Here is a 24,977-nt window from a genome sequence, read left to right as displayed (position 1 = left end):
TGATAAATGAAGGTGTGATTGTGATCAATTTTGTGGAATATGATTATGGAATATGTCTAGAGCAATCAATCAGGAGAACATAAGCAAGCGGGTGGCACACAGCAGTCTGTGCACTGAATCAACAAAAAGGTAGTGGGCGTGGTCTACTCTGTCCTGCCCCTCAGGGCTGATCATGCCTCTGAGCAGGTGCAGGAACGTGGAGTGGTACTCGGTTTCCTCGGCCAGTTCTGTTGAGAAGCTGTCACTCCTTTCAGTCATCTTCAAACGCTGACTCCTCTGAGCACTGAGCATGTACAAAGACCACGCCTCCTCCAGCACAGGCCCCGCCTCCAGGTGCTCACATGCCTGTGAGGGGTGTTGAGTCCTCACAAATTAATTGTACTGATTGTAATAAATGAATACAAGCAAGCTTTTTTTCCCCTAGGGAATTGTGGGCATATTTTTAAATCAATAACACTATCTTTTTACAGATGCTAAATTTATTAGCTAATAAATATGCACGAGGCATAAATGTCATGAAAATTGTCATCATGGTTTCCATAGTGTTTTCTAATTCATTTACATTCCTTGGTGGGGGTTTTTCCCACCAAAAGAAAAAAGAAACGCACTGGTGAGCATGGCCTACTCGCCATCACTCCATTAACGATTATGTTAGCTAAAAACTATCGCAGCTCTGCTCAGCTTAATGAAGCTCTGCTTATAAGGAAGTGAATTTAGTTTTAAGTCTCTTAGCCAGTTCTTGCTAGGATGCTTAAAGTGCCATTCCACCATTGGATGTATTCTTTGGCATAAAATACAATATATTTTATGACAACATGACTAGACAGAGAAATCTTTTAGCTTCAAAATGATATATCAAACATAATTTTTTGACAACGACAAGTATATTAATTTTGCGACCAAAGTCACCTACCCTTTTAATTTCCGCGCGGTAGTGAAACGTGATGTCATCGGCAGGTTCCCCTTCTTGTGTACCACGTCACGTGTGACGTGGCACAGATTATCAGCAATGGCGGATAGAACGCGACTGTCAGCTTCGGAAAAGAAGCGAAGGAAAATAGCAAGTGATGCCCAAAGGAGACGGTCGATGGTGAATATCGGCACAGCAATCGACAAGTGGAAATCGCGTTCTATCCACCATTGCTGATAATCTGTGCCACGTCACACGTGACATGGTACACAAGAAGGGGAACCTGCCGATGACATCACGTTTCACTACCGCGCGGAAATTAAAAGGGTAGGTGACTTTGGTCGCAAAATTAATATACTTGTCGTTGTCAAAAAATTATGTTTGATATATCATTTTGAAGCTAAAAGATTTCTCTGTCTAGTCATGTTGTCATAAAATATATTGTATTTTATGCCAAAGAATACATCCAATGGTGGAATGGCACTTTAAGACATTAAAAATGCATTCGGGACTATGTGACTAAGCATCAACGCTAAATATTAAATTAACATCATAGTGAGTTAAATAGCTCACTAAGTATAGGTAATCGTATGGGGACGAGTAAAATTAAGAATTAATTTCAGAGTGATTTCAAAATTTTGAAATCTCATCTCATCTCCTGTAGCCACTTTATCCTGTTCTACAGGGTCGCAGGCAAGCTGGAGCCTATCCCAGCTGACTACGGGTGAAAGGCGGGGTTCACCCTGGACAAGTCGCCAGGTCATCACAGGGCTGACACATAGACACAGACAACCATTCACACTCACATTCACACCTACGCTCAATTTAGAGTCACCAGTTAACCTAACCTGCATGTCTTTGGACTGTGGGGGAAACCGGAGCACCCGGAGGAAACCCACACGGACACGGGGAGAACATGCAAACTCCGCACAGAAAGGCCCTCGCCGGCCACGGGGCTCGAACCCGGACCTTCTTGCTGTGAGGCGACAGCGCTAACCGCTACACCACTGTGCCGCCCCAAAATTTTGAAATCACGAGTGAAATTGATCCTTAATTTTACGAGGAACCATACGATTACTTGTTTATAATATATAGGGCCAAATTCATACTTCGGAAGCCATTCAAGTTCACAATATTTGTCATTCACGTTTTCTGGACCAATCAGGGCGCGAGACTATCTTGCACATTTGAATCAGTTTCTAAAGCGTCTTTCATCATGACACAATAAAACTGCGATAGCACCTTGTCTAACTCACAGCAATCATATGCCACTAGAGAGCCATTTGTCTTCTTGCAGCCCATTTCTTAAACACGGAAAGCCAAAAATTTGTACTTTTTTTGGTATTTTCATTTTCGCTTTCAGCTTTCAATTGGTTTTTAATTTCTTCGTCAAATATAGCGAAACGCACCATTGCTGAGTCAGCCATTTTGTTGACAAAATTTGCTAATTTTTGTAACCCTAACCAAGCAACGAGCTAGCCAATAGCATTTCAGAAATACGGCCCCGTGTTAAGGAAAAAAGCCCTCCTTGATTGACCAATCAGAATTGAGTAATTTGGCCCCATGTATTATAATCTGTGTAATCGACTGTCGTTCCTTTGCTCAGCCAGCAAGCTGATTGTCTGGCTAGTGGCTAACAAGTACATAAAAGAACAATTTATTGACACCAGAAACTGTCTGTATCCAATTGCTAACATTAGCTAGTTTTTTATGCTAATAGTAATAAATAATAATAATATTGCGTGTTAAATTTTTCTCACAGGATGTCACCTCTGCTTTCACTGCATCACTTTTCTGTTGTTACAAGATGAACATGGATCATAAGGTGCATCATGTCTACGTTTAGTTTTGGTGCACAATTGATGATCAAAACTCTCCTGCTTTGGTTCTAGCTAAATTCTATTTAGCATTTAATTTCTAGCAGATGTGCCAGTGTTCAGCTGCGATCACATGATGTGGCAGTTGTAGTTTTTAATCTAACATTCATTAGCATTAGCATAGAGCTGTGTTCATGTTGAACATGTTAACATCTTTGAAAAATCTTCGAGTAAGTTATCAGTTGATTCATTTTTTATTATTTAAGATATTGTTCTATTGGACGTACGGCATGTTTTTTTGGATTCATCAAAAATTCACCTCACTTCCAGGTTTGGTCACAGGGCTGTTAGAACCTTCCCAAAATTCTGACGCATCATTTCCATGTGTTTCCTTAGATGTTACATGTTAGCTAGCTGGAATAATAATAATAATAATAATAATAATAATAATAACCACCCAAGAGTCAATTTTTCCAATCACTGAGCACCATTTTTCCCAGTGACCAATCCCTAATGTCCATTGTTTATCCCACCCACACACTTCTTTATTTAATCTTTCTTCTTGGAGATATTTAAATTGAAATGAAATGAATTGTGTGCTAATTCATGACTTCTGGAGCACTGCAATAAGCATTTCACTCCATGTTGTACTCTGTATGATTGTGTATGTGAACAATGACTTTGAATTAACTGTCTTATGAAAATCATGTCACATGTCTTGATATGCAAATGAGTATCCTAATCAATGAATATGCTAATTAGTCTATGATGGCATCTGGTGATTCCTAGTGACTTTTGACCATGCATTAGCTACTTTCCCCTGAAAAGAACCAACAACACTGATTCTGGCTATGCCACTGGTGTGTGTGTGTGTGTGTGTGTGTGTGTGTGTGTGTACCTGAAACACGAGATGTTCCTGTCCGCACTGAGCGTTCCACTGACTCCGAGAAAAAGCAAAAGCCGAGGACACCAAGGCCATCTGCTCGTACACTGCATGCTCTGTCAGCCTCTCCTAAAGAAATGACCATGAAACCCTCTCAGTACTGTCCCAGGAACTCTTCACCACTGGCTCATGTTCAGTTCATGAAAATGTTTCATGACTTATTCAAATACAGTCATGAATACACACACAGTAGTGTGATTACCTTGGCACTAACTTGAACGTATTTATCCGAATACTCGTTGACGAATATGTTCACTCCAGCTCGTCTCATGGCTGTCTGTAGAGCAGGGAGACTCATCCATTTACCCAGGATGTGGTTCAGTCCCTGATCCTGCTCCATTTGCAGCATGCACTGATTCCCCTGAAAGTTTTAAAAGTTCATATCCTATCTCCGTACACTCACAAACTAAACACAAATGTTAATGGACGAGATTAGCAAGATTTTTTTTTTCAACTCAAGAAGTATTGGCACCCATTATTAAAATGAATAACATGCAGTATATAATATTGTAAAGTTGACAGAGTTCCTTGAGGTCTTAATGAAATGTCTGTGACATGCTTTGGCTGAAATAGCACAAGGATAAACCCCACAGCTCCTTCTCACCCTGTTCAAAACAGCCCATTGGACGAACGGCTTGTTCCTTTAAATGATAATGAGCCACTGCTCACCCCGCCCCCCTTCCACCAGCCAATCAGATAGCACTTTCCTTATGAATATCCATTCTCAAAGACAGTTCTGAAGCCATGAGTGGTGTGTGTGTGTGGTATCCGTCCATCTCAGAAGATGATGGTAATGCCTAGGGTGGTCATCAGTCCGGTTGCGAGCAGTGTCGGGAATGGCTGAGTAGTCCGATCCTCGCATGGCAATCTCTTCCACAGTTGACGCAGGTGTAGTCTGATCGTGGGTTGAGGGCCTGGTCTTGTTGCCTCTGCTTCCTTCGTCTCCTCTTTTCTAACAGCTGCTGTTTGCATCTCTCCTCTCCTCTCTTGATACCAGAGCAGACTGCATGGTGCCATCTTTCCTTGTCTCCTGCTAGTTGCTCCCAACCATCGGGGTCAATATTCGTCATCTTCATGTCACGCTTGCACACATCTTTGAAGCGGAGTAGAGGTCGGCCGACTGCGCACTGTCCCAATGCCAGTTCACCGTACAAGAGGTCTTTGGGGATGTGACCATCATGCATGCGATGCACGTGACCCAGCCAGCAAAGCCTTCTCTGACAGAGGGTGAGATGCGTACTAAGGCAGCCGGCACGCTCGAGTACAGAGGTGTTGGTAACCTTATCATGCCATGTGATGTCAAGAATGTGCCAAAGGCAGTGTAGGTGAAAGGCTTCAAGACGATTTTCTTGCTTGGCATACGTAGTCCACGTTTCGCTGCCGTACAGGAGAGTGCTCAGGATGCAGGCCTTGTAAACCTTGACCTTGGTGTTGCTTGTCAGGAGGTTGTTCACTCCATGTTCTCAAGCCATGAGTGGACATACACAGATAAGGGGGTGGGGTTATTCTAATAAGCTCCACCTGCATCATAGAAAGAGCAGCCGAATCTGAACGGCTTGCTGAAGCTCATGTTTTCTGAAAAGAAACTGACTGCGTTTCTTATTTCAGAGTTTGTTGGTTGGTAGACACGCCAGATATCCAAAAGTGCGTGCACGAGCACTGAAAAAGTCAGTTTTTCATAATATGTTTCCTTTAAAGTTAAACATGGATGAGACTGTATGGTAATTTTCATATTCTTTAACTAAACATTTAAAAGGAGTGCAATTATTTATACAAAAGAGACGCTACCTGATTAACAGCAACCCCATTAATTGACTCAATAATCATTTGTGTTGAAAGCGCTTTGATTTTTTTCCCCATCATAATGGATTACAGAGGTAGAGTTTCTGGAGAATGGAATGATATCCATAACTTTTTTATTTTATTTTTTATTTGCATTTAATTTTTAAGGGGTACCAATAATTTTGCTACATATGCCTCATATAAAATGGTTGATTTTGTTTTAATTCTGATGAACATATTAAATTAAATATAAAATTATAGTTATAGTCATTTCTATTGTTATAAAAATATGTTTATCATATCATTTTATTATTGTATTATTATTGAGGCCCAGAAGAAATGAGCTGTACGAAAGGCTCACACTATCGCCCCCCCCCCCGCCCCCCCCCCCCCCCCCCCCCCCCCAGCACCTACCCACACATGCCTGACATGTGGCCGTACCTTCAAAGCCTGGGTTGGCCTCATTAGTCACCTCCGGACCCACAGCCGCCACCCACCAAATTGAAGTCATGGTCATCTTTGACCTCGAAGGATGAACATCATCACTTCATCAAGTTATTGTAGAATTTTTAGTAATTTTTCTTGTAGCTTGAAGGGAAATTTTAAATCATGTCAAATCATTGTACCTATTATTCTGACAAGTGCCAATAATTTTAGAACAAACTGTACCATTAGTTCTACATTGGTTATATATGCCAGAACTCTCCTGCATTAATTCCAGGTCATTATACAGCTATAAAGCGAGCGTCCTGCAGTGGACTCTGACTCCTGCTCACCTGGATGCTGATGCTGAGTTCAGTAAACGCTGCAGTGATGGTGAGCGTGACCGAGTCCTGACCCTGCGGCCGAAGCTCCCAAAACTGAAACGGCATGTTGATGTGTGTCTCCTGTAGCAGAGTGAAGGTATAGAAAGAGTCCATCTTAATGGAGATGCTGCGTTCCTTGCTGTTATATGACGTCTCGGTGATGCAGTCTGTTCGCCAGTGCTGACCTATGACCAAATTACACGCAAATTACATGATGCACAAGTGTGGCATGAATTTAAGAAAAACACACATGAAGTGTTTAGTTCAAGGTGCTGAAATCTGGATCCACAAGGAAAGAAGGAAAGGGTAATTCTGGCGAAAAGGGAGGAAATCTAAAATTCAACTACAAAGCTACGATTATTATTTTTCACTAACTAAACTTGTGACAATAACTAAACCCATTATTCTAGTTAAATGTCAAGTAAATCAAATTCAATCCCAATTCCTCTTCTACCCGAGTAGTTTGTTAAAGAACGATGCATCATACTTTTTACCCGTTTCTAGTTACATTTAACACTGTGAAACAATTTCATTCCTGTTCTCACACATTAGAGCAGCTATAAGCATTCATTCCCACACCAGCCTCTCTTTTTTTCTCTTTCTTTCAGTTCGAGATTAAAAAAAGGTTCTCTGTCTTAAAGATGTTCTTGTTGCACTGTTACAAAGCCCTGACACTGGAGACCATAAATTCCTTCCATACATGTTCAAGAAATCTTTACGATATCACCGATTATACCTTTTTAATCCTTTTATCATTAGGTTTTGATGATCTGTCATACACTAAACCCCTGTTAGAAGAGAAATGATGAGGTTCTCCAACCTGTGATTTGCATCTACACGACTGTTCGAGCTGTTCTTATAGGAAATTAATTCACACCTTCTGACCAATGAGAACTGAGTAGTGATGTGGTTTGATTATTTATATTATCGGATTACCGACTGGGTCCCATCGCGCCACCTGTGGCTCCTGCATGAAGATCACAGACTCAGGAAGAGCCACCGTGACCCCTACAGGCGGGTCAGATTGTGTACTGCTGTCCTCTGGTTTCTCGGACCCAGAGCTGTAAAGCTGTTCTGAGGGATACGGGAAGTTCTGGAGACCTGTATCCAATATCTGTGACAACACACACACACACACACACACACACACACACACACACACACACACACACGTGAACACACATTTATGCTCCAGATGTGTTCGAGGAGGTTATTTTGCAGATATTCACCTCTATGATCTTCCAGCTGTTGATGGTGAGAGACTGAGGTGGTAACTGGAACACGTCAAAGTAGTAGACTCCGCCCAGGGGCGTGTACTGATGGAGATCCACGATGTGGAACTTGGAGCTGTCAGTTTCTGGCTCCACTCCAGTGGGTGTGCCTTCAACTTCATCTGGGGAGGATTTAGTGTTATATATGAGCCAAAGCTACAAGGTTGATTAGTTCCATCAAAACTAATCAATACTAGCAATATAAAGAAAAGCATTTGAGGTAATTTTTATACTTGTGGGTTTTTTTTGTTTTGTTTTGTTTTCCCAGACCCGGCGCCTTGAGAGTGAAAGCCATCTGCTCTCAGCTCTGCATTCTGAGTGATGTGATTGGTTCAGCAGCGCAATGCATGAAATCATGCTGAGACAGGTCCAGAACTTTTCTTCACATTAAACAAAACAAAAAATGTGCCATGATCGCTGGTATCAGTTTGAGTGTTTCAGAAACTGCTGATCTCTAGAGTTTGAGAATCTACAGTGTCTACACAGAATGGTGTGAAAAACAAAAAGGCATCCAATTCTGCCAGCAGCAACACCTTATTGTTGAGAGAGATCAGAGGCGAATGATCAGACTGGTTCAAGTTGACACGCAGGCTACGGAAACTCGAATTCTTCGTGTGCATGTGACGTTGAGCTTTTTTTCCAAACAGGAAGTCCACCATGTTGGATGACAACAACAACCAAGATAGCGGCGCGTCACGTGTGAGCTGCTGCAATGCTTCGTGATTTTCTTTTGATTTCGTTTCCTTTGAAGAAAGACAATGCCTACTGTACTTTGTGTGTGGGATATAATTGCGGCAATAACACTACTTGTGACAAAGAGAAATGGTTCTTCACAATTCCCAAAATAATTAAAAACGCCGACAAAAAAGACGAAGAGCTGTTCAGACAACACTGTGTGCTCATCTCATCTCATTATCTCTAGCCGCTTTATCCTTCTACAGGGTCGCAGGCGAGCTGGATCCTATCCCAGCTGACTACGGGTGAAAGGCGGGGTTCACCCTGGACAAGTCGCCAGGTCATCACAGGGCTGACACATAGACACAGACAACCATTCACACTCACATTCACACCTACGCTCAATTTAGAGTCACCAGCTAACCTAACCTGCATGTCTTTGGACTGTGGGGGAAACCGGAGCACCCGGAGGAAACCCACGCGGACACGGGGAGAACATGCAAACTCCGCACAGAAAGGCCCTCGCCGGCCACGGGGCTCAAACCCGGACCTTCTTGCTGTGAGGTGACAGCGCTAACCACTACACCACCGTGCCGCCACACTGTGTGCTGTGGTTCAAAAACATACATCGCACTGTTGTAGTCGAGTCACTAAACCTCGAGTCCGAGCCCAGTCTTGAGTCCCCAGTGTTCAAGTCCGAGTCAAGTCCAAGTCATCAAAAAAACATTTCGACTCGAGTCCAAGCACAAGACTCCAACCGCACCATGTGACGGTGTCTGTTTTAGCTCCATTAACATTAGTTTGTTCCTGAACATGGCGTATGAACAGGTGAGTGTGCTGCTCTTTGTCAGGGAGTGTGAAGTCTTCTGTCAGAGACGGTTGGGAGACGGATGGAAGTGCAGAAGGTGTGTTTATTAATACAAGTGAAGACGCTAAACAATCCAGAACGGCAGGCAAAATCGTAATACGGTGAAACAGGCGATAGGTCGAGCGAGACACACAAACAGGCCATCAGAGACTCGGCAGGATCAAAGACAAGAAACAGGAAATCAGGGATGAGGAAACCAAACAAGGAAATAAGACTCGGTAACGTGTCAGCAACGCAACTCAATACTTCGCAAAGTAAGTGTGTGTTCACAGTTTTTATATCAGCACGCTGATTGCGCCTTAATCCTGTGCAGTTGTGAGTCGTTTACAGCGCGCACGCAAGAGTCTGCCTTGTGCCAAGACGCGCAGGTGTGACACTCTTAGACTAAATTAGTACAAAAATTAATGTAGATATAAATATCTTATGCCAAATTATTACGGCATGTTACAAAAAATAAAGAAAAAATCCAAGTCCTCGTCTCCAATTTACGAGTCCGAGTCATCAGTGCTCAAGTCTAATTCGAGTCATGAGTCCTTAAAATTGGGGCACGAATCAGACTCGAGTAGTACAAGCCTGCTACAGCGTAAGAACTTAACTGAGGAAAAAGCTAATTACACCCGTGTGTGTGTGTGTGTCTGTGGTGACCACTTTATACTTGTTTATACACTTTACACTTTATACTTGACGGCGTTGATGACGTCAGAGCGAGCGAGTAGGAGGACTCGGTTTGCCACGTCGGTTTGGTTTGTGTGTTGGAAAGAGAGGAGCTAAAGCCGAACTGTAATCAGTTACTCTGCTTAAACTTTATAACTGCGCTGCGCTCCGGACGATAATAATAATTATAAGAAACAGAAGTCTGTGTGACTCCGTTTCCACATAACACCCGGCTGTTTTTAAAAAGCATCACCCGAAAAACAAATGTTGGCTCTGGACTCCGATTGACTGATGCGTCCACTACATCCACTCAGAATGAGGTGTTTCTTTCTGTGGGGATGGACATATTGATGAGCAGACAAGGAGGAAATTTATTGATCTATTCACGTGAGGCAAGGCTGATCAGGACTTGATAGCATGAAGGCCAAAAGCTTGTGCATTTTTTTGGTTGTATGGACGATCTTCCTGAGCATCTGTGTGCCTCAACGAGAACTTCCAACGCTCCTCTACCTGTCTGAACAGCAAAGCAAAGTGAACGTAATCTCCTGCCATCGTCGTGCAAGTTACTGTCATCCTCCAGACATTCCATCCGGTGTCCAGGTACGTGCTGGTTTGATGCTGATGCAGCGAGCATGTTTGGCCTTACTTCTAATCCAAATTGCAAATGACGTTCAGATGAATCCCGGACCTGTTGACGGTACCTTGCCGCTGAACCCCCGCCCTTTAAGTAAAGGAGTTCCTAGAAAACATCAAAAACATTTCTCGAACATTAAATGCGTAGTGTTAAACGCCAGGAGCTTACTCAGCCGGCATAAAACTGATGACGGAACAACAACCAACTTAGAACGCTTCCAGGAACTAGTGTACGCAAATGACATCGATATTGCGTGTGTCAATGAAACATGGCTTCACAATGGTATCTTGGATTCAGAGCTTCTACACGACGGCTATACAATCTACCGGAAAGACCGAGACATTCGACGAGGCGGTGGGGTTTTAATCGCAGTTAAGACCAACTCTTTCAGAGCTGTGAAGCAGTTTATGCCAAATATAGGTACTGAAGATATAGCGATCGTGTCGGCGGAACTAACAACAATCTCCGACCAAAAAATACTCTTCTGTTCCTGTTATCGCCCGCCAGATGCTGACCAAAACTGGGTTGATAAATTCACCGCTTATCTCGACCATGTGTGTGATCAATTCAAGGGCATAGTATTATCGGGCGACTTCAACCTACCAAATATCCCTTGGGAGTCCTCCGACAGTGCTACAGGTGTGAACGAACTCGCCTTTATAGAAAGCCTAAACGACCATTACTTAACGCAACTTAACAACAAACCAACTCATAGAAACAACGTACTTGACCTTATTTTAACCTCCGTGCCGGATCAGATCAGTATAACCGAAGTTTTGTCTCCAGATACTGCAGCAGTATTCACAGACCACTCCATCATCAATTACGAGTTCACCGCCTACATTAAAGGACCAACAAAATCCCACAGATCTGTGTACGACTACCGCAATGGAGACTTCAGAGGTCTACGCACGGCTTTATCGACAATTAACCTCGCTTCATGCATACACCACGATGATATTAATGCTGACTGGCTTGCTTGGAAGGAAGCATTTCTTTCAACTGCCTCTAAATATATACCTACTAAGAGGCTTAAGGGACGTAACCCTGTTCCTTGGATCAACGGAGCCATAATACACCAGATTAAGAAGAAAGACACTGTAAGACAAAAGCTGAAAAGATCGCCTACAAATCATCTCCTAAAACAGAGGTTTACATCCCTGCGAGCACAAGTAAAGCGCATGATTGGGGACAGTCGAAGGGAATTTTTTGGTTCACTTGAGCCAGAATTACATACTAATCCGAAGCGTTTTTGGTCTATCTTAAAAACAAAGTCCAAATCACGGACGATTCCTGATCGCATCTCTATGAAAACATCTACCAATGAGAGTAATCAAGCTGCACACGGTGAAGAACCTCGATGTTCAGTTGACACACCTCTGGAGATAGCCAACCTATTTAACACTTACTTTGCCTCAGTGTTCTCCCGTGGTGTAGCTTCCAAGACTTACGGAGCAGTCCCTGAACCCACGACATGTCAACTAATTCTCACGATTGGTGAAGTTCAAACCATACTGGAATCTCTTGATGTCACCAAAGCAACAGGATCAGATGGTATCCCTGGAAAACTGCTTAAAGAGACAGCTTCTGTAATTGCACCATCCCTTTGTAAGCTATTTAACAAATCACTCGACACGGGCGTCTTCCCGCAGGAGTGGAAAGACGCAAACATCGTTCCCGTGTTTAAAAAAGGTGACCCTGAGCATACAGAAAATTACAGACCTATCTCTTTGCTTTCACTAGTATCGAAGGTTCTAGAACGATGCGTCCTTAACAGTTTCAAAGAACAAATATACAATATGATCAATACATGTCAGCACGGATTCGTCACGGGAAAATCCTGTTCTTCCAACCTCCTAGAGGTCTTGGACCATATTGGATCATTGTTGGATAATGGTGAACAAATAGACGTGATTTACATGGACATGTCCAAAGCCTTTGACAAAGTCGACCATGGTCGTTTGTTACACAAGATAAGTGAGTTCGGTTTTGGTGGTTCTCTTCTACAGTGGTTCAGATCATATTTAACGGATCGCCGACAACGTGTAACTGTGGCTGGTGCTACATCCGACCCTCTGCCTGTTGGTTCTGGAGTTCCACAAGGCTCAATATTGGGACCGGTCTTGTTCCTACTGTTCGTAAATGACCTCCCGGACGCAGTGGAGTCAAGTGATGTTGCTATGTTTGCCGATGACACGAAGATTTACAAGAAGATCAAATCTCTGGAAGATGCCACGGTGTTACAATCTGATATAAACAACCTGCATGCTTGGTCATCAGCTTCTGGTCTCGTGTTTAACGAGACTAAATGTAAAATGCAAAGGATCACAAGAAAGTTTAAGCCTGTTGTATCTACTTACAGTCTCAAGAACACTGAACTCGAATCCGTTAATGTTGAACGTGATTTGGGTGTCTGGGTATCCGACAACTTGACTTGGAACAAACAGGTACTAGAACAAACAGCCCGTGCTAACAGACTTCTAGGTTATATAAGAAGAAACACTCGTTATATTCAAAGTGTCTCCGTTAGGCAAACGCTGTACCTCACTCTCGTTCGTGCTCATTTTGCGTTTTCAGCACAAATATGGGCACCACAATCCATTGAGTTGATTTCAAGGGTGGAAAGAACACAGCGACGTGCAACCAGATATATCCTCAAGCTACCATTCCTATCAACAGTATCTTACAGTTCAAGACTCAAAGCTCTATCTTTACTCCCACTGACCTACTGGCATGAATACCTAGATTTGGTTTTCTTCTTCAAAGTGACGCACGGCCTGATTCATGTGAAGCCTACATTGTTGCCTGTTCCTCGTCTTACTAGAAAAACAAGATCTTCAAGCAGTAATGTTGTCAAGTACGTAGTACGCCAATGTAAGACCTGTACGTACCAGAAATCCTACCTAATCAGGACAACCAGAATATGGAACACCCTTGCTGATGAACTAAACTTGAACATGAACACTCTGAAGTCATTCAAATACGTCATCTTACGCTACTACTATAACTCACTGGACAATTATGACTATAACGATCCTCGTACTTTCAAAACGGTTTGCTTAAAATGCAACTCCTGCCGAAGCCTTGCTCGCGCTACCTCTTGCTGTTAGTAATCTGCTGAAAAACTCAATATGTGCTCTATATTAGTTGCTAATTTTAATTATTAATATTTATCTATTTAGTTGCTTTAAGTCTTAATTTGGGGCCGCAGTAATTGGCTCGACGCTGTTGCGGTTTCCCTGTTATATATGAATATTAGTATATGACTATTTTAGTTAGTCTTCAGTTATTTTAGTTTTATATTTCCTCGAACACACTTCACTTAATACATGAAACCTTAAATATTAATAACTATATTTATATATACATATATGACGAAGCTAATAAAATAAAATAAATATCTGATAAGAGTTCATTGCTAATTAAATCTATGTTTTCTGCTGATTAAATTGAACTTTTGAGCTTTAGCATGAACACTCTGCTTCTCACCTCGCAGGAGCTCCAGCAAACCTACAGTGCACGATAAAACAAATCCAGATTGGGCACCGACACTCACATTAGGGCATGATAAGATCAAGATGAAAACTCATCTCACAGTATCAAGAAGCAACAGGATAAATGAAAGATCTGTCAAGAAAGCCAGATTAGAAGCAGCACAAGAAACCTTTGCGAGTTTGGATACACAAGGAGAACAGTGTGGGTCAACTTTGCCAGGTGAGATATTAGCGATGCTGTTCCAGTAACCCAGCAACTTCGGTTTACTGATGCACTTTTTTTTTTTTTTTTGTAAAATGAGATGGTTCACACTGATATCAGGATAATCAGTCGGTGGTAATGAGGCTCAATCCTCTGTATAATCAGACGCTTTAACACATACGGGTCGAAGCCACACATTTCAACTTTTTCTCTGAATCTTGACTTGGCAGAGGACTCCAGAGAATCATAAATCATCAAGAAAGTTGGAAATGCATTACAGTTGTTGTTTGCACGAGACGACATTTTGGATTTGTAGATCATCCAACATGGCAGTGGATGCATATGTCACACTGTTTAAAGAACAGCCACTCTTTACAGCCACTGTGAGCAGAAAAGCACCTCAGAAAACAGCATGTGTTGAACCTTGAGGTGGAAGACCACCCACATTGAATTCCATTCTTGTCAGCCAAGAACAGGAAGCTGAAGAACTGAGGCTGAAAGAAAACAGGGGGTGCCGGAGCCCCACTCCCAAATGAGCTCAGTCCTGGGGACAGACTCACCAAGTGCAAAAACATCCTTGGTGTCATGAGGGTAGTGTTCTAACACAAATTAAACACTGTGTATTTTTTTAAAGAATATAAAATGAGTTCTTAGATTTTATATATATATATATCTCATCTCATCTCATTATCTCTAGCCGCTTTATCCTTCTACAGGGTCGCAGGCGAGCTGGAGCCTATCCCAGCTGACTACGGGTGAAAGGCGGGGTTCACCCTGGACAAGTCGCCAGGTCATCACAGGGCTGACACATAGACACAGACAACCATTCACACTCACATTCACACCTACGCTCAATTTAGAGTCACCAGTTAACCTAACCTGCATGTCTTTGGACTGTGGGGGAAACCGGAGCACCCGGAGGAAACCCACGCGGACACGGGGAGAACATGCAAACTCCACACAGAAAGGCCCTCGCCAGCCACGGGGCTCGAACCCAGGACCTTCTTGCTGTGAGGCGACAGCGCTAACCACTACACCACCGTGCCGCATGCATATATATATATATATAAAACCCCAATTCCAAAAAAGTTGGGACAAAGTACAAATTGTAAATAAAAACGGAATGCAATGATGTGGAAGTTTCAAAATTCCATATTTTATTCAGAATAGAACATAGCAAATGTTTAAACTGAGAAAATGTATCATTTAAAGAGAAAAATTAGGTGATTTTAAATTTCATGACAACAACACATCTCAAAAAAGTTGGGACAAGGCCATGTTTCCCACTGTGAGACATCCCCTTTTCTCTTTACAACAGTCTGTAAACGTCTGGGGACTGAGGAGACAAGTTGCTCAAGTTTAGGGATAGGAATGTTAACCCATTCTTGTCTAATGTAGGATTCGAGTTGCTCAACTGTCTTAGGTCTTTTTTGTCGTATCTTCCGTTTTATGATGCGCCAAATGTTTTCTATGGGTGAAAGATCTGGACTGCAGGCTGGCCAGTTCAGTACCCGGACCCTTCTTCTACGCAGCCATGATGCTGTAATTGATGCAGTATGTGGTTTGGCATTGTCATGTTGGAAAATGCAAGGTCTTCCCTGAAAGAGACGTCGTCTGGATGGGAGCATATGTTGCTCTAGAACCTGGATATACCTTTCAGCATTGATGGTGTCTTTCCAGATGTGTAAGCTGCCCATGCCACACGCACTAATGCAACCCCATACCATCAGAGATGCAGGCTTCTGAACTGAGCGCTGATAACAACTTGGGTCGTCCTTCTCGTCTTTAGTCCGAATGACACGGCGTCCCTGATTTCCATAAAGAACTTCACATTTTGATTCGTCTGACCACAGAACAGTTTTCCACTTTGCCACAGTCCATTTTAAATGAGCCTTGGCCCAGAGAAGACGTCTGCGCTTCTGGATCATGTTTAGATACGGCTTCTTCTTTGAACTATAGAGTTTTAGCTGGCAACGGCGGATGGCACGGTGAATTGTGTTCACAGATAATGTTCTCTGGAAATATTCCTGAGCCCATTTTGTGATTTCCAATACAGAAGCATGCCTGTATGTGATGCAGTGCCGTCTAAGGGCCCGAAGATCACGGGCACCCAGTATGGTTTTCCGGCCTTGACCCTTACGCACAGAGATTCTTCCAGATTCTCTGAATCTTTTGATGATATTATGCACTGTAGATGATGATATGTTCAAACTCTTTGCAATTTTACACTGTCGAACTCCTTTCTGATATTGCTCCACTATTTGTCGGCGCAGAATTAGGGGGATTGGTGATCCTCTTCCCATCTTTACTTCTGAGAGCCGCTGCCACTCCAAGATGCTCTTTTTATACCTAGTCATGTTAATGACCTATTACCAATTGACCTAATGAGGCTACGTTTACATTAGACCGTATCTGTCTCGTTTTCTTCGCGGATGCACTGTCCGTTTACATTAAACCGCCTGGAAACGCTGGGAAACGGGAATCCGCCAGGGTCCACGTATTCAATCCAGATCGTGTCTGGTCCGGTGCTGTGTAAACATTGAGAATACGCGGATACGCTGTGCTGAGCTCTAGCTGGCGTCTCATTGGACAACGTCACTGTGACATCCACCTTCCTGATTCGCTGGCGTTGGTCATGTGACGCGACTGCTGAAAAACGGCGTGGACTTCCGCCTTGTATCACCTTTCATTAAAGAGTATAAAAGTATGAAAATACTGCAAATACTGATGCAAATACTGGCCATTGTGTAGTTATGATTGTCTTTAGGCTTGCCATCCTTCCACTTGCAAGTGGTAAGTGATATCCGCTGGGATCACACACACAGCGGCTCAGTCCTGAATCACAGCTCGTGCACTTCACTCGCGCGCTCTGTGAGCTGCGCAGGGCCGGAGTGCGCACCCTCCAGAGGGCACTCGCTGTTCAGGGCGGAGTGATTTGGAGCGCAGGATGCCTGCGGAGCCGAGCGTATCCGTGTATTGGTGTTGCTGTGTGCACACTAATCGTTTTAAAAACGTTAATCTGATGATCCGCTGATACGGTCTAATGTAAACATGGGCTGAGTTGCAATTTGGTCCTCCAGCTGTTCCTTTTTTGTACCTTTAACTTTTCCAGCCTCTTATTGCCCCTGTCCCAACTTTTTTGAGATGTGTTGCTGTCATGAAATTTCAAATGAGCCAATATTTGGCATGAAATTTCAAAATGTCTCACTTTCGACATTTGATATGTTGTCTATGTTCTATTGTGAATACAATATCAGTTTTTGAGATTTGTAAATTATTGCATTCCGTTTTTATTTACAATTTGTACTTTGTCCCAACTTTTTTGGAATCAGGGTTGTATATATATGTATAAGGATGTCTGGCTAGACTCAACGTTTTGTGAATATTTCTGTGATTCCAACCTTCTGCTTTTCCAGAGGAGGTCACCCCTCCCATGATGCTCCTCGAATGATCCTTTGCCTTGCCCTGTGGCTTTAGTGATGGACTTTCCCTCTCCTCTTTAGCCGAGAGTTCACTAATACTACTCTGAAACACACACACAGACACCAACACTATGTCAGTATCAGCACATCTTCCGACTGAAGACGTAAACCCTCAGTTCAGCACACACTCCTCACCTTCTTGTCTACAGATGATTTAAGTGACTGGAGATCGTCCTTTTCTTGCTGTACACTTTCTCTTCCCTCATCTTCTCCCTTCATCTCTCCATCCTCTAGTTCTTCAGGGGTCTCACTGAGAGTCTTAGCATCTGCTTCAGCTTCTTCTTCTGGAGCAGGACGTATGTTCTGAGTTTGCGTCCAAAGGCTCAGGTTACTCAGGTGATCATAGCGGGTGTGAAGGATGCGCACACTAATGTCACTCATAGCCAGCTGTTTAGGAAGTTCAAAGCTCAGCCCCGCCTCCTGGAAATGGTAGCCTTTAAATCTACGTAGAAAAAACCCACATACAAGGTGAATGAACATGAACTCCTGGAATATACACTGATTTCTTTCAGCTTCTTCAGGCATCTCAGAATGGTTAACATTCCCCCCCAACCTAATCATGTAATGAACATCCCATGGGTTCAGCACAAGCAAAGCAAAAATGGTCAAATGTTGGGTTTGTTTGTTTGTTTGTTTGTTTGTTTGTTTGTTTGTTTGTTTGTTTTAATGCTTTAAACATTATAAACACTCAATACATTATTTATCAGATACAGCTACATTTTGAGGAATTTTTTACTTTAATTAAATAAATTATTTAAATCTTTATTTAAAATAATATATATTTTTGTACAAAGTATGTTTTTTATTTTACATTTCCTTCTTTTTTAAATTCTTTTTGACTTTTTGTCATAGTATATAGTGTTATGTGTATTTTATTTAATTAATTAATTTGTGCTTGCAGCGGTAGCACAAATTGTTACTCTCACTCAGGATCTTTCTACTTTATTATTATTATTATTATTATTATTATTATTATTATTATCCTAACCTTTTTTTTTTTTAGACCTCTGGGCTGAATTACGTTGCTGTAACTTTTGGTGCTGATTTGGATCACTGATCCGGAATGATCCATGAAAAATGGGATTTTTTTTTCAATCCCTTATAATGCTGTCAGTTTTCATGATTTTTTTTCAACCAGTTTTTTTCTTATTTTGTTCAGGGCGGCAGGTCGCAACTTTTTCCTCCCCAAGCGTCATTCTCTGTGTCTTACTGTTCCCGATCTATAGGGTACGGTGACCAGGCGTCCCAGTTTGTAACAGCGAGCACAAATCACTGTGACTTTAGTTACAGTCTCTTAGTTATTAATTTGTTTTTTTAATTGTGAGTTTGTTTGTTTCTTTGTTTGTTTTTCCTCTCTAAAGGTTCAAACCAGTCAAAAAAAAAAACCCTGAAATACCCTTTCTTTGAAAGGTGCTCTTCTTGGAGAACCCTTATGGGTTAAAAGAGGACAAATACAGTGGTGCTTGAAAGTTTGTGAACCCTTTAGAATTTTCTATATTTCTGCATAAATATGACCTAAAACATCATCAGATTTTCACACAAGTCCTAAAAGTAGATAAAGAGAACCCAGTTAAACAAATGAGACAAAAATATTATACTTGGTCATTTATTTATTGAAGAAAATGATCCAATATTACATATCTGTGAGTGGCAAAAGTATGTGAACCTTTGCTTTCAGTATCTGGTGTGACCCCCTTGTGCAGCAATAACTGCAACTAAACGTTTGCGGTAACTGTTGATCAGTCCTGCACACCGGCTTGGAGGAATTTTAGCCCGTTCCTCCGTACAGAACAGCTTCAACTCTGGGATGTTGGTGGGTTTCCTCACATGAACTGCTCGCTTCAGGTCCTTCCACAACATTTCCATTGGATTAAGGTCAGGACTTTGACTTGGCCATTCCAAAATATTAACTTTATTAACTTTTAACTTTTGGAACCATTTCTAAAGCAGGAAATCTAAAACTTAGGAGTTAAGTTATACAAAGAACCTCTGCTCTGAAAGGAGGAACATTTATGGTGCTAAATTTAGTCATTTTATCTAAAAGTACTTTAAGCTGAAAGTATTTTCATTCAGATTAATATTGACGATAATTAGTGTTGAGGTTTTTATCTTGCACCCTAAAAGGTTTTTCAGTTACTCGTTCTAGTAGGAACCCTTATGGGGTTCTGTGAAGAACCCTTAAATAATCCCTTTCAGGGAATTAAGGAAGCTAAGAACACTAGTATTCAAGCACAGCACATGACCAGAGTGAAAGCAGTCTTAAACTCCCATGATCACATTCATCAGTAAAAGAGAGCAAGAAGAAAGATAATGAAGTACAGGGTATAAATTAGAAGTGAAGACGATTTACCTGGGATTTTTGTTGATGTTAGCCCATAAGCACAGAGTGACGTTATCATCTCGAACTGTCATCTGCATGTTCCCGGTCTCGATGTCCGAACAAGTCCTAGCTGACTGAAAATATACATATAAAGGTTGTTTAATTCTACAGCAGTGTTGAATTTTGGACTCTGGTCAGAAAGCATTGATTCGTTTTCTATAACAGCAGCTCTGACAGTAGTGCAGCTACAAACCACAGGTTTATATTAATTAATGCACAAATTACTGTGATATAAGAGGAATAAAACACTTCAGGATGTGCTGTTATAGAAAAATAACCAACATCAAGGTGGTAACATTACTTCTGCTTGATCATTTTCCTGTAACAGCACACTCTGAGGCAGGGTTGCATTTCTATTGCATACTGCATTTTTACCTTCAGGATCTCCTCAGCAGCCGCCTGGTGTTTGGAATGGATGAGACTCTGCAGAGACTGCAGTGTGTCCTGATACACCTCAATAATCCTGGGTTCCTTCTCCTCACTCAAAAGCAGCTCCAGTTCATCTGTTAGCTAATCCCAGAAAAGCAACTCTCAAATAAACAGCAGATCTTTTTTATTTTCTCCAGCGCACTAGCTTTGTATCAAGCGAACATTTCATAATCAGATCTCAGGTGACTGAATTCATACCCACAAGGCCAAAGCACATTGTTTTAGGATGCTCTGGATGTTGACCTCTGGGTCCTCCTTCCACAGAGTGATGAAGCCGTTGATCTCAGGTTGGACAGCAGGGTTTGGACTGCCGTCACAAATCATGTACCGATCCCACTACAGAGACAAAGAGCTGGGGTTCGTCAAACATCCAATATCATGTAAATAACAAAAAGACTGAGACAGGACACGAAACATAAGACACACTGCAGCACAATAGTTTAGATGTGCATACAGTGTAGAGACATGGACAGAAAATTAATAACAATAAGAAGATGAACCAAAAATAGTGTCTCAAACAAGGGCAAGCACGTTCTGAAAAAAGGGCACCTGTCAGGCATTAACTCATTTTTTTTTTCCTGGCATACAGGCACAATAGAGGAACCATTTTCTCATATAGAGGGCACTTCATCTCATCTTCTTGCATGTATATATATATATATATATATATATATATATATATATATATATATAGGGCACGGCACCTCGTTATCTCTACAGGAAGGGCACCTATTAGGCACTTGCACTTCATGTTTCCTCATACATAGGGGAATCTTATAGGGTAGTGCATCACATATTTTTCACTAGAAGGACACCTCACAGGCATTTCATCACTTTTCTTGCACATAGCAGCACTTGAAAGGGCATTTCACCACATTTCATTTTTCTGAAGGACAGCCATTAAGGCACTTTGCCATGCTTTCTCCACTGTAAGGGCACTTTATCACATTGTGTCCATCACAGGGACACCCTGGCAACACTTTATTGCATTATGTCTTTCTTAGTGGAACCCTAGAGGGCATTTTTATCACATTATATACATCACAGGAGCACCCTAGGGGCACTTTACCATGATTTATATTTCTTAGGGACACCCTAGAGGGCATTTTATCACAATATGTTTATCACAGGGACACCCTGGATGGCATTTAATAACATTACGTGTATGATAGCGACACTCTAGAGGGCACATTATCACATTACAGCCATCATAGGGACATCCTAATGACACTTTATGACATTATATCTATCATAAGGACACCCAAGAAGGCATTTTATCACAATATGTTTATCATAGGGACATCCTAGTGACATTTTATCACATTATGTCTTTCTTAGGGGCACCTTAGAAGGCATACAAGCGTATTATCACAAAATGTCTATCATAGGGACATCCTAGAGGGCACTTTATCACTTATATCTATCACAGGGATACCCTAGAGGGCACTTTAATCACAATATGTTTGTCATAGGGACATCCTTTTTTTTTTTAAACCATGGGGTCACATTCCCACCCCCGTCCCTTACAGTGGACTAAAATGTTTCACACTAAAAGCCAAAGGAACAAGAGTTTCCTGCAACTCTATAAATGTACAGAGGGATTGTTAGGTCCAAATACTATAGCTTTGGCATAATTTACTTTTTACAGTAGAGTTACAAGAAAGGTGGCATGATGGTGCCTTTCAGGCTAAAAGTTGTTCCTAACTAGGTAAATTAAGAAAAACTGATTTAATCACTCAGGAAAAAACAGTACTAAGAACAGAACCGTGAGGTGCCCCTCAGCAATTAAGCAAAAACGTAAAAACAAACATTTAAAGGAACCAGTCCATTACTTTGGCTTTCTCCCTGGTTGCAGCTTCCCACATTTTCACTTCTTTCTGGTTTTCCTCCAATATGATGCGCAGTTCATTCAGCTCATGCTCTCTGCGCTCCCTGTCCTGTTACAGATAAATACATTAACTCAATTACTCCGAGCCCTGATTTCAGACCCATGACAGCTTTGAAGTTGTGTTTTACACCAGTGAAATTTGACAAAACTGGACCTGACCTTTAACTCAAGTCTCAGTCGTTCTTCCTCTTCCTTTTGTTCTCTCTCCAGCCTCTCCTGTTCTTCTCGCTCGGCAATCAGGCGAGCTTCCTCTGCCACAGGGTAAATGCATTAATTAATATACATCAAAGATGGACATTAAAGGTGCTGTCTGTTATATTTAGAGCCCTGGGAGTACAGATAATTTATTCACAGTGTGACCAAGGACATGAGCTAATGAGGGAAAAACAGTCCGTTTTGATTTCAGATCATCTTGAACAAGCTAGCACTGCAGAATGTGATCTTCCAACTTCCCTGTGGGGAGAAAACAGCGGGAAGCATGGTGTCTAAATTGATAAAGGGATGTTGGGCTGCTTTTTTTTTTAAGCAATAAGTTAATGACATTCATTTTTGCAGCACTCAATATCTTAAGAGTTGGGAATTTACTCAGTGCTCTTTAGATAGTTAGCTCAGATTAAGAATGATCTGTTGAAAAACAAATGGAAGTAGAACAGCCCTAAAGGTGGACTGAGCATGGCAGTAAAAGTTGTAAAGCAGTACCCTCCTCCTTGAGTCTCCGTTCTTCTTCCTCTTTCTTCAGCCTTTGCTTCTCGGCCTTGCTGAGCTTGCTTTGTTTCTTCTTGGCAGGCTTCATTCAAGACAAAGATTGATCAGATAATTGTAAGTTGACAGTGATAGTTTGAATGGAGATCTGTTAAATCAGTTAAATAAAGTTCTGGAAATAACAAAGAATATGTTGCACCAAGGGCGGCACGGTGGTGTAGTGGTTAGCGCTGTCGCCTCACAGCAAGAAGGTCCGGGTTCGAGCCCCGTGGCCGGCGAGGGCCTTTCTGTGTGGAGTTTGCATGTTCTCCCCGTGTCCGCGTGGGTTTCCTCCGGGTGCTCCGGTTTCCCCCACAGTCCAAAGACATGCAGGTTAGGTTAACTGGTGACTCTAAATTGAGCGTAGGTGTGAATGTGAGTGTGAATGGTTGTCTGTGTCTATGTGTCAGCCCTGTGATGACCTGGCGACTTGTCCAGGGTGTACCCCGCCTTTCACCCGTAGTCAGCTGGGATAGGCTCCAGCTTGCCTGCGACCCTGTAGAAGGATAAAGCGGCTAGAGATAATGAGATGAGATGTTGCACCAAGAAAGATTAAGCTCTAACCTGGATTAAATCCATTAACTTTAGACTTTGTTTCAAAATAATTAAAATTGTATGTACAGTATGTAGCCTAGAGTTACCATATTTAACAGTTATTCCACGAAGTCAAGTTGTACATGAGCTGATAGCTGACGAAGCGCATAGCACCGGGACTGAGTGGAATAACTGTTTTATTCTATCTACACTACTGTTCAAAAGTTTGGGGTCACTCTGAAATGTCCTTATTTTTGAAAGAAAAGCACTGTTCTTTTCAATGAAGATGGCTTTAAACTAATCAGAAATCCACTCTATACATTGCTAATGTGGTAAATGACTATTCTAGCTGCAAATGTCTGGTTTTTGGTGCAATATCTCCATAGGTGTATAGAGGCCCATTTCCAGCAAATCTCACTCCAGTGTTCTAATGGTACAATGTGTTTGCTCATTGCCTCAGAAGGCTAATGGATGATTAGAAAACCCTTGTACAATCATGTTAGCACAGCTGAAAACAGTTGAGCTCTTTAGAGAAGCTATAAAACTGACCTTCCTTTGAGCAGATTGAGTTTCTGGAGCATCACATTTGTGGGGTCGATTAAATGCTCAAAATGGCCAGAAAAATGTCTCGACTATATTTTCTATTCATTTTACAACTTATGGTGGGAAATAAAAGTGTGACTTTTCATGGAAAACACAAAATTGTCTGGGTGACCCCAAACTTTTGAACGGTAGTGTACATTCAATGGATTTTGAGAAACAGAGCATTTTTGTTTTTTGTTTTTTTGCAAATTTGATAAATAAAAACTTTATACAAAACGTCTGACAAAATCATTTCAGCTTAGAATGTAAACAAACTGGTGAAATGACAGGAGCAATTTATGAAAAATGCGATAATAATAATAATTCTTGAAAAATAAAAAAAAGATACGTTCTTACCATCAAATACTTTTATTCCATATTTTATTACTTTTTTTATTTTTGGGGTTTTGTTTTCGAGTAGAGTTTTTATTTCATCCTCGGTTGGTTCAGCAACACGCTCCGCCATTTTATTTGTCTCTACTCACGGTATATGAGCTGATATCCTAGTAGTAGAGTAGCCAATCAAAGGCAAAATTGCTCATATCCAGTGAATGTGGATAGAATAAATAGTATTATTTATTAAACTTAAATTCTGGAAAAAAAACCCCCAAAATATTAAAGGATTTTTTTTCAAAATGTCCAGATGGGGAGAGTTGGGACAGTTCATGATGTTACAGGGGTTTTTTTTTCTCCTTGTCATTTACAAATATAAAGTTGTTTAAAAGTTTGTTAAAAATGTGGGTGTGTCCCTGCATGAGGATTAATCTTATTTCCTTCTTTCTGGAGAGTGGAACTGTTTTGTCTCGTCAGGTTTTGGGTAAACGGACATTTTTCTATCGCTGTACCAGCATTGTGTGTTAATACAGCTCATATGGTACAAGTTTT

At 41.6% G+C, this 24,977-nt stretch overlaps 1 protein-coding gene across 1 annotated transcript; it reads right to left on the bottom strand.

The window, feature by feature from the left end:
* Positions 1-69: 69 nt before the first annotated feature.
* dnai7 (dynein axonemal intermediate chain 7) lies at positions 70-23,028 on the bottom strand. The gene is made up of 14 exons (XM_060903727.1): positions 22,935-23,028; positions 22,395-22,486; positions 22,180-22,284; positions 20,546-20,683; positions 20,294-20,428; positions 19,889-19,992; positions 17,674-17,980; positions 17,458-17,581; positions 7,488-7,651; positions 7,195-7,372; positions 6,229-6,443; positions 3,873-4,031; positions 3,626-3,739; positions 70-345 (listed from the first exon to the last, which is right to left on the bottom strand). Exons 1-14 carry the CDS (start codon positions 23,026-23,028, stop codon positions 70-72), a joined length of 2,205 nt encoding a protein of 734 aa, XP_060759710.1.
* Between the last annotated feature and the right edge of the window lie 1,949 nt (positions 23,029-24,977).

The sequence above is a fragment of the Neoarius graeffei genome, chromosome 21 (genome assembly GCF_027579695.1).
Source record: "Neoarius graeffei isolate fNeoGra1 chromosome 21, fNeoGra1.pri, whole genome shotgun sequence".
Classification (NCBI taxonomy): Eukaryota; Metazoa; Chordata; class Actinopteri; order Siluriformes; family Ariidae; genus Neoarius; species Neoarius graeffei.
This window is presented reverse-complemented; position numbering and strand designations above follow the sequence as displayed.